This window comes from Equus przewalskii, chromosome 16 (genome assembly GCF_037783145.1).
Source record: "Equus przewalskii isolate Varuska chromosome 16, EquPr2, whole genome shotgun sequence".
In the NCBI taxonomy this organism is placed as follows: domain Eukaryota; kingdom Metazoa; phylum Chordata; class Mammalia; order Perissodactyla; family Equidae; genus Equus; species Equus przewalskii.
This window is the reverse complement of record NC_091846.1, coordinates 79,939,313-79,951,696: the sequence shown is the minus strand read 5'-3', so window position 1 is coordinate 79,951,696 and position 12,384 is coordinate 79,939,313. Positions and strand designations below refer to the sequence as shown.

The following is a 12,384-nucleotide window of genomic DNA, read 5'->3' as shown; positions in this document are numbered from 1 at the left end:
CGTACATGCACCAGACGCACATGCATGTGCCACACGACACCAGCGTTGCTCCTCCCTGGCGGCTCTGGGGTAGAAGCCGGTGGGTCCGCCAGCTCGGCTCCTGAGGCTGAGACCCGGGGGGTCACGCTGGTCCCACCTGGACCAGAGCCCCTCGGGGGAGCCGGGAAGCAGCCCACCCACCTCCGCAGGATGGCCAGGCTCTCCTCCTCGTCCCCCGTGGAGCTGCCTCGGCCCTGCCGGCCCTCACTCATTTCACTCTGGGGAGAGAAGAGCACACGGGACTCAGCCGTCAAGCGCCAGGCGGCGCCCCCTCCGTCCCGGCTCAGGCCCGGAGCCCAGTCTCATCTCCCGTCTGAACAGATCTGAGGTCATGCAGACCAGGAGCGGCGGGAGGGAGGCAGGCGCAGGGAGCACGCGGGGGCGGATGGCCGGCTGGGTGGGGGGTCAGCGGCGCGGGGCGGGGCCTCACCTTGGCCCTCCTGTAGGGCCCTCTCTGCGCGCTGCCCTCGCAACTGCTGTTCTCAGAACCTCTCCGGATACCTGGTTTGGAAAAAGGGCAGAAGGGTGGGTGTGACTCACCCTGCACCGCCTGGGGAGGGGCAGAGAGCGTGCAGGAGGGTCCGGCATTTTTTTTTACTTTCAGAGGGAAAAGCAAGCAGGCCAGAGAAGGGGGAAGAAGCCCCATAAAAGTAGTGAGGAAGGAAAACGGGGCCGGGAGACTAGTCGGGGGACGAGGGGCTGGCCCGTCGGAGTCAGCTCACATCCCAGGGGTCTCCGGCTCCCCGCCCTCCGGCAAGAGCTTTGTGGCCAGGACGCTCCGGTCCGGGAGGTCTCTGAAGAGGCCAGAGAGCGATGTGTCATCGGACCCCGCACACAGGACGTGGGAACTGGCTCCCCAGAGCTCTGACAGCAACACTGGCCAAAGCCCTGAAGAAAACGGTGGGAGCCATCCCAGCCGCTGGGAGAGCGTGTTTGGGGACAGGGAGGTGACAGGAGGGAGTCTCTAGGAACTGGTGGGAGGTCAGCTTGGCCTCAGAGAAGGGCTTCACCCGCCAGGGACACAACGAGGGGCTGAGGCTGACCGTGGCGCCCGGCAGGCGGGCTGAGGCATGGGCACGTGGCTCTTTGGGGCTCAGAGCTCCGGAGGCTCTGGGGCACAGGTCGCAGCCACACTTGACGAAAACTATTCCGGCAACAGTGCTGAGGACAGATGGGTCCTCAGGATTGGGGGGAAGAGGCCCCGGAAAATCCCCCAGCAGTGACTCGATATTCCAGTTCCGTGGACCACGCGCTCCCTGCTGCACTCTGCCAGTGCAGCACAGACAAGGGTAAACCAATGGCGGGCCGAGTGCCAATAAAACTTTATTTACAAAATGGGCGACGGCCCCTGGTGGAACGGAAGGAGGGCGGTCCCTGAAGGGACTGTGGGTGTCTGCACATACCTGGGGAGGCGCAGGGCGACTTGGCGAGCGCCTCAGGCCGGGGGGCCACCGGCTGCACGGGCCGCGTCTGCTTGGCCGCCAGCTTCTTCAGGCTCGCCTGCCTCCGGTGGAACATCTCTTCCATGCTCTCTTGCTTCTGGAAGACCTTCTGCACGTGTTCCTGAGGTGACAGGCGTGACCACTAGTGAGCAAGGAGCCTCACGAGCGTCGGCGTCCACAGTTTAAAAACAGAGGCACCGTGCGCGGCCTCGGCCTCGGCACCCACAACCTCGGATGTGCGTGCTCTGGTGCAGCCATCCCCCCCCGCGCCGCTCGCCGTGCACAGGGAGGTGCACCCTCTTAGGAATAACAGACACTAGGCCTCGAGGAAGGTCAGCTGGGGGGAGGGCCCCTCTGCACACACCCTAGGGCGCCGAGGGGAGGGCAGCGTGCCGTGTGTCGCCCCAGGGGTGGGACAAGGGTGGCTGGCGGGGAGCTGGGAGGCGTCCAGTTTCAGTGAAACACGGAGGGGAGCACCAGGCAGCGGGGCCCACAGACATGGCCACTTCCTCGAGAACCCGCCTCAGCGGGACCAATCCCGCGCGAGGCAGGATGACCGCTTTCCAGGGAGGTGTGGAAATAGTTTCTGCGTTGAAAGGGAAGCTGCACCAGATGACCTCCCGCTCGACATCTCTCTCAAGTGCCCGGAACCTCCAAGAACTGGTTCAAGGATTCCTGGGAACGTCGTGGGAGCAGCTCCCACGTGCAGGCAGCGCGCTGCCGCGAGCAGCCCGACGGCTTACCCTCAGGTCTTGGGTGAGGATGAGTTCGTAGTCCTGGTAAATTTTATTGAGCTCCTGGATCTTATTTTCTGCGCCGGTCTCCAGAAACTTCTCGATCTCCTGGAGGGCGGCCTCTGCGCCGTCCTGGGACTGGCACTTGTCCACAGGCTGGGAGGCCAGCAGGTAGATGCCTTCATCGCACCACTTCATGGACTGGACATGTGGAGCGTTGCCGGGGGGGAAAATGGCACCGTGAGACGCTGCGTCTGGGCGTCCCTGCAAAGGGCTCTGCCGGGGCCTCTCGCTGTCTCCTGTGCGGCCTGCTGACCGCTACACTCTCGGGCATCTCTGCAGCACCGCATCGGCTCAGTTCTGAACTATGACCCAAGGGGGACACGGTGCCGAAAACACCCCAGCAAATCACCCGGACCGGACTCGCTCACAGAGAGGCAGGGCGCCATGCGCTAGCTAGACCATAAGTTTCTGGGCCCTTTACAGAAACCGTTACTTGTGGCAAATGAATTCTAGAAAAGAGACGACTGAGTCAGGAGGTGACCGTCTGGCCAGAAGAAAGGTGTGGGGTGTGGGACCAGTTTCCACTCAGTGACTGATGTCTACCCGCCCGGAGGGAGCTGGCCTGAGGGACCGAGAGGCAGTTTGCCTGTGGGGCGCGGGTCGGGGGCCTACCGCCTCCAGGAGGCTGTGCAGCTCCAGCGACTTGCCGAGCAGCCCCCTCCTCCGCCCGACCTCGGCGGCAAACTGGTCGCAGAGGTGCTGCAGCTCGTGGCACTTGGGGCGGATGGAGTCCACCGCATAGTGCTTGTTGCCGATGAGCTGCTCACCCTCCAGGGACAAGGCGCGGGCCCGCTCCACGGCTGCCTGCGGGAGAGAGTGCCCAGACACACAGTCAGCTCCTGTTCCTTACATGCAGGCGGGGCGAGATTTCCTGCGGGGGATCAGGGGACAGTGGGGGAGGGGTTAGGGTAGGGGTGGTGGGGAGAGGATGGGGTGAAGGGGGTGGTTGGGGGGAGACTCGGTGGGGGTGGACCAGGCAGCTGTTCCTCCACCTGCGGACGTCACTCAGGGCTGGGGGCTTCCGCTTGGATGGCAGGAAAGCCCAATTCCGGAACCTTCCTAAGCAACCTTGGTGACATCGTGCTTGCAGCCTCACCAGGCTGACGCCCGCCCAGACGTCCCCATCCTTACACTGGACTTCTCCTCGAAGCTCGTGAGATCCTTCAGGAGGTGCTCCACGTGCGCCAGGCTGTTCCCCACGTCGGTGAAGGTCACTATCTTCTGGGCCAACGTGTCCAAGGCGGCTTTGACCTGAAACAGAGGAGGAGACCAGAGACCCGGGCCCACGTCAGGACAGCCACTGCTGAGGGAGAGGACATGGACACAACACTGAACCCGGGAATCGAGGGAGGGAGGGAAGACCCAGATCTTCTCTCAGAAAAACAGGACGAGAGGGAAACTTCCTCAGTTTGATGAAGAGCGTCTACAAACATCCTACAGCCAACGCCACGGGAATGACGCGGGGAAAACAACACTCTCCCCCGGGACTGGGAACGAGGCGAGGACGCCCACTCCCTCTACCATCATCCAAGTGGTAGAAGCTCTACCCAGTACAAGAAGGCAAAAAATCACTCAAAACATAAACAAACAACAGATATACAGATCACAAAGGAGGAACTCAAGCTGTCCCTGTCTGCACACGATCTGATGGTCCATGTGGGGATCCCAGAGACTCCACAAAATGACGCCTGGAATAAGTGAGTTCAGCAAGGTCTCAGGAGACAAGATACACATACAAAAACCAACTGTGTTTCTATCCATAGCCATGAACACATGGACACCAGAACTAAAAGTACAGTACCATTTATGATGGCTTAAAAAAATGAAACACATAGTGTAAACCAAACAAAGCATGTGCTGACCTGGTAGGCTGAAAACCACACATGGATGAAAGAAATCTGAGAAAATCTAAATAAGTGGTGAAACGTGTTGTGTTCATTGATGGCAAGAGTCATCACACTCAAGATGTTGATCACCCCAAATACGGGTTTAACACAATTCCTATCAAAACCCCAGCAAAATTTTTTGTAGCTATCGACGAGATTATTTTAAAATTTATATGGAAAGGCAAAGGAACCAGAATAGAATAAAAGTATTTTGGAAAAGAACAATAAAGTGGGAGGAATTCATTCGCCCGATTTCAGGGCTTACTGTATAGCTACAGTGATTAGGGCCGTGTGGCGTTGACAAAGGGACAGAACCCAGACCCAGAAACAGACCCAAACAAAAATGCCCAACTGATCTTTGACAGAAGTGGGCGAGCAAGCCAGGGGAGGAAAGACAGCCTTTTCCACAAATTATGGCAGAGCCCCTGGACAACCAGAGATTAAACCGTGACCTAATTCTCACACCCTATACAAAAATAACTTGAAATGGATTGTGGACTTAAATGAAAAACTACAAGCTTTTAGGAAAGAAAAGCTTAGGGACATACATTTGGGATCTAGGATTTAAGATTGTAAGGCTTGTTAGGATGATCCTTAAAAGGCAAAATTGATAAATGAGACTTCATCAAAATTAAAAACTTTGCTCTGTGAAAAACCCTGTTAAGAGGATAAAAAGACGAGCAACAGATTGAAAGAAAATATCTTCAAACTACACATCTGACAAAGGACTAGTATATAAAGTAGATAAAGAACTCTCAAAACAGTAAAAAACCAAAACCAAAACAACCCAGTTAGAAAATGGGAAAGAGACATGAGACACGGAAGAGAAGAGACTGTTGACAAATAAGCTCATGGAAGGATGTGCAGTGTCCTCAGCCGTTCGGAAAGGCAAAACGGACCCACAACGAGATACCACTACACACCTATCGGAATGCGTACAAAGCAAAGACAAGGCCACACCAAGGGCTGGTGAGGAGGCTGAGGAACCGGACCACCCACACGTTGCTGGTGGGTGCAAAGTGGTGCAGCCACCTGGACACAGTTTGCCACTTTCTTAAAAAGCTAAACACGCAGCTACCACACGACCCAGCAACCGCAGCCTGAGCACCTGTCTCAGAAACGACGACTTAGGTTCACGCAAACATCTGAACACATTTATAGCAGCCTTATTGGGAATAGCAAAAGCCTGGAAACAGCCCAGCTGCCCTTCAGTGGGTGGATGATCAAACCGCGGTCCGTCCACACCGCGGACGCTAACGACTCAGCAGTAACAAGAACAAACTCCTGGAACACGCAGCAGCCTGGGTGAATCTCTAGAGAATTACGTTGCGTGAAAAGAGCCAATCCTCAAAGTGCAGTTCTGTCTGGTTCCATCTATAGGACATTCTCGAAATGACAAGATTATGGAAACAGAGAACAGACTGGTGGTTGCCGGGGGTCAGTGTGGGGAGGGGAGGGGCGGAGGTGGGTGCGCCCGTAAAGGGGAAACGGTCCCGTGGTGACCGAATGCTCTGTGTTCCCCGTGTCAGGGTCAGTGTCCTGGCTGCGCTCCTGAGCTACCGGCTGGGAAGATGTCGCCACTGGGGGAGACTGGGTGAAGGGTACACGGGGTCTCTCTGGATTATTTCTTACAACTGCACGTGAATCTACAATTATCCCCAAATAAAAAGCTCGATTGTCTGAAGAGCCCTCCTCAGTCCCCACAAAAATAAGTAATGATGCCCCTCTTCCCCCGTGCTCCTGTGGTGTGCTGTGCACACTGGTGGCTCCTGCTGCCTTTCTGGTCCCCATGAGGGAAACTGGTCCTCCTCACTCCCCAGAGCTCAGGCAGGTGTCCTGACCTTAACAGTGCTCAGTGAATGCTGCTCAACTAAATCCCACGTTTTCCAAAAGCTGACCTTCCGGGACCCTCTGCAAAGGACTAGAACTGGAGGATGCGTCCCACAGAGCTGGTCGTGGGTCCTGCTCGCCCGGCACCTGCACGCTGCCTCCCAACAGCTCCGTCACTGACTCCATGCGGCCACTTACTCTTGTATGTTTACGAGTCCTGCATCCTGACCAGAGCTTTCCTGAGGACAGGAAACACTTGCTCTGTGGGTCTGCGTGCCTAGCGCCAGGGCTGGACCATAGGGAAGTCTCAGTATGTGTGTCCTGTGTAAATAAACCATTAGCCAGCTTCTGATGGGTGGCCTAACGATTTAACACAATGGTGGGGCATCGATTCCACAGCCCTGTCACCCTGAATCCAAGGGAGCCTGTGTCTTTCATTTTTCTATACACCAGGCACACAGCAGGCACATGATAAACACACGCTGGAGAAAGAACATACAAACACCTCTAAAGAGGGAACGAAGGCTCCCTGAGTGACTGACAGATGGTGCAGGAGGCAGAACCCACCAACAGGCAGACTTCACAGAACCTTTTGTAGACAATGATCCATCCATCAAATCGCATGTTTCAAGGCTTAGTCCAACCTGATCTGGCAGGTGACAGGTGCCCATCTATGAGCTCTGAGACACTCACCTCTCGGAAATCCTGCTCAAAATGCCGGAGCTGCAGACACTGTTCGAGTTTTTGCTGATGCTTTGCCCAAAACTCATCAAAGGCGGCCTCGGTTTCATTCAGCTGGGCCAGGAGCCTAGGAAAGAGCGTGTGTGCTGTGTGGGGGCAGCACGTGGGGTGCTGAGGAACGGCCCTCCAACGCAAAGGGGGGCGGGGGGCTTGGTCTCCACACAGCCTTGCCGAGACCCTCCCTCCCCTTGTCCCGGGCACCGAGCTGCAGGGTTTGCAGGGCCCATCCCGCGGGAGGGAGAGGCACGTCAGAAAGCAGAGGGTCCCTGCCCCACAGGCCTCACGGCACTGGGACACAGTGACACCGCCTCCCTGAAGAGGCCGCTTGGCGGCTGTTGAGCTGCGCTTATTAATTTCTGAAAGGTCCAGATTGTAATGGTTTGGGCTTATTATCTATATCTCCGCTTCGGGGGTGAGGGAAGGGGTAAGCTGTCACCATGCGTGAGTGGGTAAAGAGCTGCTGCCACCTCTCGCTGTCACTGTCCCCAGTCTGAACCCCTATGTGCCAGATGCTGTGCTGGGTGCTGACGTGTGACCCTGTCTGCTCCTGCACCCACTCTGTGGGCGGGAGGGCGTGCCCCTCTGCAAGATGAGAAACCGGAGCCTCGTACGGGGGACCACCCTCCTCCGCTGGTGACGTCCCATCTACGAGGGACCTGAGTGCCCCCGGGGCCTCCCCTGACGCCCCAGCGCAGAACGCCTGCTCCACGTGTGAACCGCGGCTGCGCTGGGGCCACAGCAAGTATCAGCCTGGGTGCAGGCCTGGGTTGGCCTGTAATGGGCTGGGGACTGCCGGCAGGCCGTCCTCTCGCTCCACACCTGGCCCCCACCTGTCCTCACATGAGGGGATGGCCTGTGGGGCCAGAGAGCACGAAATGGGAGGAGTGCGTGGGGTCGCGGACACCCCGAGGCCACAGGACGTTAGCCGACAGCAGTTAACCCTGTGGGCACGTCACCCTGTGTCCTGTTTCACAGCCGGAAACCACGGGAGAAAAGGGCGGACATTCCCTTTACAGAGAGAGAGAAGGATACGCTTCTAAGCCACGGGCCGCGACCTGGGGCGGGACAGGACAGGAGGGCGACGGAGCGCAGGCCTGGGCGGACCCCCCACCCCACTGCTCTCCCTCAAATGTCTCCTCTGTCTTGTGAAGAAGAGCGTTGCTCCCAGAAACCTTGCTCCCCAGAAAACTGCTTTCTTTGGATTTGGAAGAAAAGTATTTCAGCAACAAGGACCCTGAGGCACCCCCGCTTCCTGTTAGGGCGAGAAGCTGAGGCTCAGAGAGGCGACGTGTGTTCGGGCGCACAGCCTCACCTCTGCACGGTGGTCTGATTGTCCAGCTGGTCCTGGTTCGGGCTCTGCTCCGTGCTCCTGGCCAGAGGCTCCCTGATGCTCTCCAGGATGCTCCGCCCCTCGTCCAGCGCCAGCCTCATGTTCTCCTGCGGGCAGAGCACAGCACGTCACACTGGGACTCAGTCCAGGTCAGAGAGTGCAGTGGGCTCCGCGGTGCTCCCCTGCATGGGCAGTGGGAGGCGAAGACGAGCAAGGTGGACATGTGACCAGCCCAGTGAGGTCCTCCTGGACCCTCCGTGCTGATGGCTCGCTCCTGCGTTTCGCTTGGAACTGGGAGGGAGGGCCGGTGTCGGGGGCTCCTCCTGCTGCGACCAGGGCACAGATAGGTGACGGGTTGCTCAGGGGCAGTGGGACAAGGTAAGACAGATACGGGAAGCCAGACAAAGGGAGTGAGGGGTTCTCTGGGAGGGGGCAGCCCCGAGGACCAGCTGGGGGTCACGGCCACTGCTGATTCAAAGCCACAGCGTGCAGGTCGGGTGCGGGGCAGGAGGGGGCAACGGACTCAGAGAGCTCGTCTCCCTCGGAACATATTTATCCAGGAAGTGATGGTAAACACAGTTTCAACACAGAAGAACCTGAACCTCTCCAGCCAGTCCAGCGCTTCTCTACCTTCTGTCACTGGACACCAGGGGTCTCTGCTTGGTCCAACTAACAAGCAGCAGAAACAGCTGGAAGGCGGGCCCTATAGCACGCACAGCTCAGGAGCTCGTCCAGAGGAGGCTGCCTGAGGCCTTGTTTCACTCGGATCCGTGAGCGTCGACCACGGGGCCGCCTCCTGCACTTCACAGCGTTGGTTCACGCCGCTCACGGGGAGCCCTGTTTCACGCCCCTCCAGAGGGTCCCCCGCTCGTCAGCACCACAGCATCTTTGAAACCCCCCCACTCTGTCTCACTGAGGCCGACACCGCTGCTCTCCTCCACCATCTTGCTCGCGGGTGGAGGACCCCGCGGAAGCCGCACGTACCTTTGCTTTGTGCTTCTTCTCCGTGTGTGCGATGAGCACAGAGCTTGTGGATGGGACGTCGTTGGGCAGTTCTGTCTCGGCCAGCTCCGTCCCGAAGGACTGCAGCATCTGAGCCGTCTGCTTCACCATGACAGCAAAACTCTCAATGGCCTCGGGAAGAGGAGAAACAGCGTCACCGAGCTTTGCAGGCACCGCTCCCTCCTCTGCCTGGAGAGCAGACGTCCCCCGCAGACCCGGAGGGCGTCTCAGAGATGGGACGGGGCCACCGCAAGTCTGCTTTGCGTAAATACCTTCCCGCGTGTTCCTTAGCCTCACGGCTTCCTCAGAAACATACCAGGCACCCCTTACACACGCCGTCACCACCCAGAGTCATGCTACGCTCGAGGGCTCTCTCTCTCCGTTAGCAGAAGTGTGAGTGCCACAACCACAACACGGGGTTTTCTTTCTCTCGTTCTTTCTGTCTCTGAGCCCAGAGAAAGCCACTCCCGAATTTATTACTCATGTTATTTCTTTAAATGACTGAGGTCCACTGAGACCATCTCCTCATTCTTGGGGAGAAAACTTCGGCTAATGGGAACATGTCTCTGGGAAAGGCAGCATCGTAACGCAAAAGCAATTCTGTTGGATTAACTAGGGATTATTGAGAAGCACGGCCCCCAGCCAGCACCCGGGAGTGCCAACAGGACTCACTGTGCGGTGACACAACCACTTGGTGTGGCAGTAATCCAGGGTCCCGCCCAGGTCCTCCGTCAGCTGGGACTTGTCAATGTAATCGTGCAATTCTGGTACTGAGCTCAGCATTGTGACCTAGAGGAGCAAGAAAACCGCCCCATAAACAGACTGCCTGGCGCACGAGGAGGAAACCAGCTCCTGCGGATGTTAAGGGTGGCAGCGTGGGCAGAAGCATCTAGTTAAATCCTAGCTCCACTACTTATGGGCTGGTTGACTTCACGCGAGTTGCTATTCTCTCTGGGCCTCGGCCTTCTTGTTCATGAAATGGGTATAAGATGGTTACTCTCACCAGGTGACAATCATCAAGGCATGAAAAACCTGGGCAGACAGCTGGACACACAGCCGAGATGGGGCGTCTGATGGGTGAACGCTCCTGGGCCAGGGGACCTCGGCCTGGCCGCCAAACGGTGCTCTGACTCCAAGAAGATGACTTTGCCCCTCTTCCTGCTGAAACACCACGAGGTCGCTGCCAGTGCTGGTCGGGGTCAGCACAGCGCCTCCAGGGCACGGCTGCCGTCACAGGTAGATGCGTGGCAGCCGTGACCAGTGAGCTCTTCCTCGCGGGACGTGTTTTTACTTTTCTGTACTTCTCTCGCCCTCTCTGAGGTTATTCTGTCTGTGAGTTTTGGATAAAAATATAGCCCGTGCTTTGTAAGCCTCAGACGGATGCTATAAGACAGGTCTCAAGAGGTTTAGCCCAAGCGTCACTCGATACCACGTCGTGTATCATTAAACACGGCGTCCGCTGAGGGGGGTTCTCCCGGCGGTTCTGTCTAGTGCTGAGGTCGGCACACAGTGCCGAACGTCAACATGAATACATTTTAACAGCAGCGCTCTTCCGTGACACTTTCTGAACCTCTAAAGAGTGATCCAAAATGGAATTGAAGACGCCGCCATGGTTTCTGGGAAACCTGCTTTTGAGAACTCACTAACTGTACCCGAGAGTGGCGTCTGCAGGCAGACCCAGCACTCACGACGGAGACCTCAGCCTCGTTTCCTGGGACAGCTACGTGGACAGAGCTGTTGCTAACGAGCTTTACTTGCCAAATTCACGGAAGAGACTGGGCACCCCGAGGTCACTCTCACAGGGGCCGTGACACGTGACTGCCGGGGAGGTGGCTGTCCTGAGAGCTCGGGGGCCGGGGGGGCAGAGGCCTCACACACGCGTCTGGCCATGTCAGTGTCGCCAACGCGAACCTCCAGCCTGACGAGGGCGCCTGGTCTCCAGGGTTTGATCACTAATCATCTCGGAGAAACCGACTGCTGGAACTCAGGCTTCTCTGATGCACAAAGGCGGTGGGCACGGTTTTCCCCAAGGCCCCGAAGCCCGTGGTTTAGGGCTGCCCAGCGGGACTTGTCCCCAGAGGCTCAGTGGCTCCTCACACCGGCCCGTGGACTGGCAGAGCGCCCGCCGTCCTGTGTATGGAGGAAGAGGTAGCGCGACCTCGCCGGGGTTCTTGCGTTTCCAAGAGCAATCTGGCTGGTACTGCTGCACAGGCAACGAGGCACCTGCAGCCGGCCCTATGGGGCTTCCTTGCAAAGGAGAACAAAAGAACTCCTGGGGAGCAAATGAGTCACGGGGTGCACTGCCTGCCGAGTCCACCCTGCCTACGGCCCTGCCTGCTGAGGCCCACCCACCCTGGCCTGCAGCTCAGAGTTCCTGCGGCAGGCCGGAGGGCACACGCCCCCACTTCTTGGACCCCCTCGCCCCCAGGCCCTGGCAGAGCTGGCGTTCCTCACTAGGAGGCTGGCATGGCTCTCAGCCCGTTGGGCTCTCTTATTATTCAGCCTGAATTGCTGTAAGAACACTCTGGGCTTGTGGGTCTGACGAAACACCCGCACTTTTATGGTGGGCCATCTGGGCAAGGCTGCGCTGTGCAGTGTGAATGTCAGTGTGGGTGGGGTGGGGGGGTGAGGCTCACACGGCTCCTGCCGCGTAAGAGGAAGCACAATGTCCCACTGACTCGTCCGGGGCCGTGTTCACGCCCACCCATTGAGGCTGCCACCTTGAGAATTTCGATTGTTGTAGACGGGCCAGGAACGCAATTCAGTTCAGTGCTGCCTACGGAGCGAAAGCAAGGCATACTCACCGGTACCTTCATCTTAAAGTCATCTCTGTTGAATCTGAAAGCGAGGTCAGAGAGGGTCCTCTGGAAAAATCCCGTTGGGCGCAGGACAAGGACGCGCTGGAGGTTTGCCGGGAAGGACGCCTGTGAGAGAACAGAGGGCGGTGGCATCGCTGTGGCGGCTCGGAGGCCGAGCCTGGGCCCCACACCTGCAGTGGACAGCACGCTGCAGAGAGCTGGGGGCCAGCTCACTGGTCCAGGTGTTCTCAGCACGCCACCATCACACTAAGACAGAAATGGCCACAGACATGGGGCTGTGAGGGCATCCTCACCGCTTCTTAAAAGAAAAGGAAAAACATCCCAGTGCTTGGTACAACCCTGTCAGCTGTTTATAAACTTAAAAGTGGAAAGCTTGTCACACTCGTCACTGAACTGTGTCCCGCAAGTTCTTAGGCTGAAGAGTCCAAACCCCTAGGGCCTCAGAACGCGATGGTGTTTGAGGTCTTTGCAGAGGTGGTCACGTTAAGACGAGGTCAT

General features: G+C 57.8%; 1 protein-coding gene across 50 annotated transcripts in view; it reads right to left on the bottom strand.

Annotated features, from left to right (window-relative positions):
- The window catches only part of MCF2L (MCF.2 cell line derived transforming sequence like), a 181,963-nt gene that overhangs the window by 19,734 nt on the left and 149,845 nt on the right, over positions 1-12,384 (bottom strand). For all 50 annotated transcript variants that reach the window (XM_070579327.1, XM_070579361.1, XM_070579342.1 and 47 more), the window contains 11 exons: positions 11,872-11,991; positions 9,740-9,856; positions 9,050-9,199; positions 8,048-8,172; positions 6,688-6,802; positions 3,410-3,529; positions 2,891-3,082; positions 2,225-2,416; positions 1,443-1,602; positions 470-540; positions 181-257 (listed from right to left, as the gene is read on the bottom strand). In XM_070579327.1, coding sequence (XP_070435428.1) covers positions 181-257; positions 470-540; positions 1,443-1,602; positions 2,225-2,416; positions 2,891-3,082; positions 3,410-3,529; positions 6,688-6,802; positions 8,048-8,172; positions 9,050-9,199; positions 9,740-9,856; positions 11,872-11,991 — 1,439 coding nt within the window. The remainder of the gene's footprint in view (positions 1-180; positions 258-469; positions 541-1,442; positions 1,603-2,224; positions 2,417-2,890; positions 3,083-3,409; positions 3,530-6,687; positions 6,803-8,047; positions 8,173-9,049; positions 9,200-9,739; positions 9,857-11,871; positions 11,992-12,384) is intronic.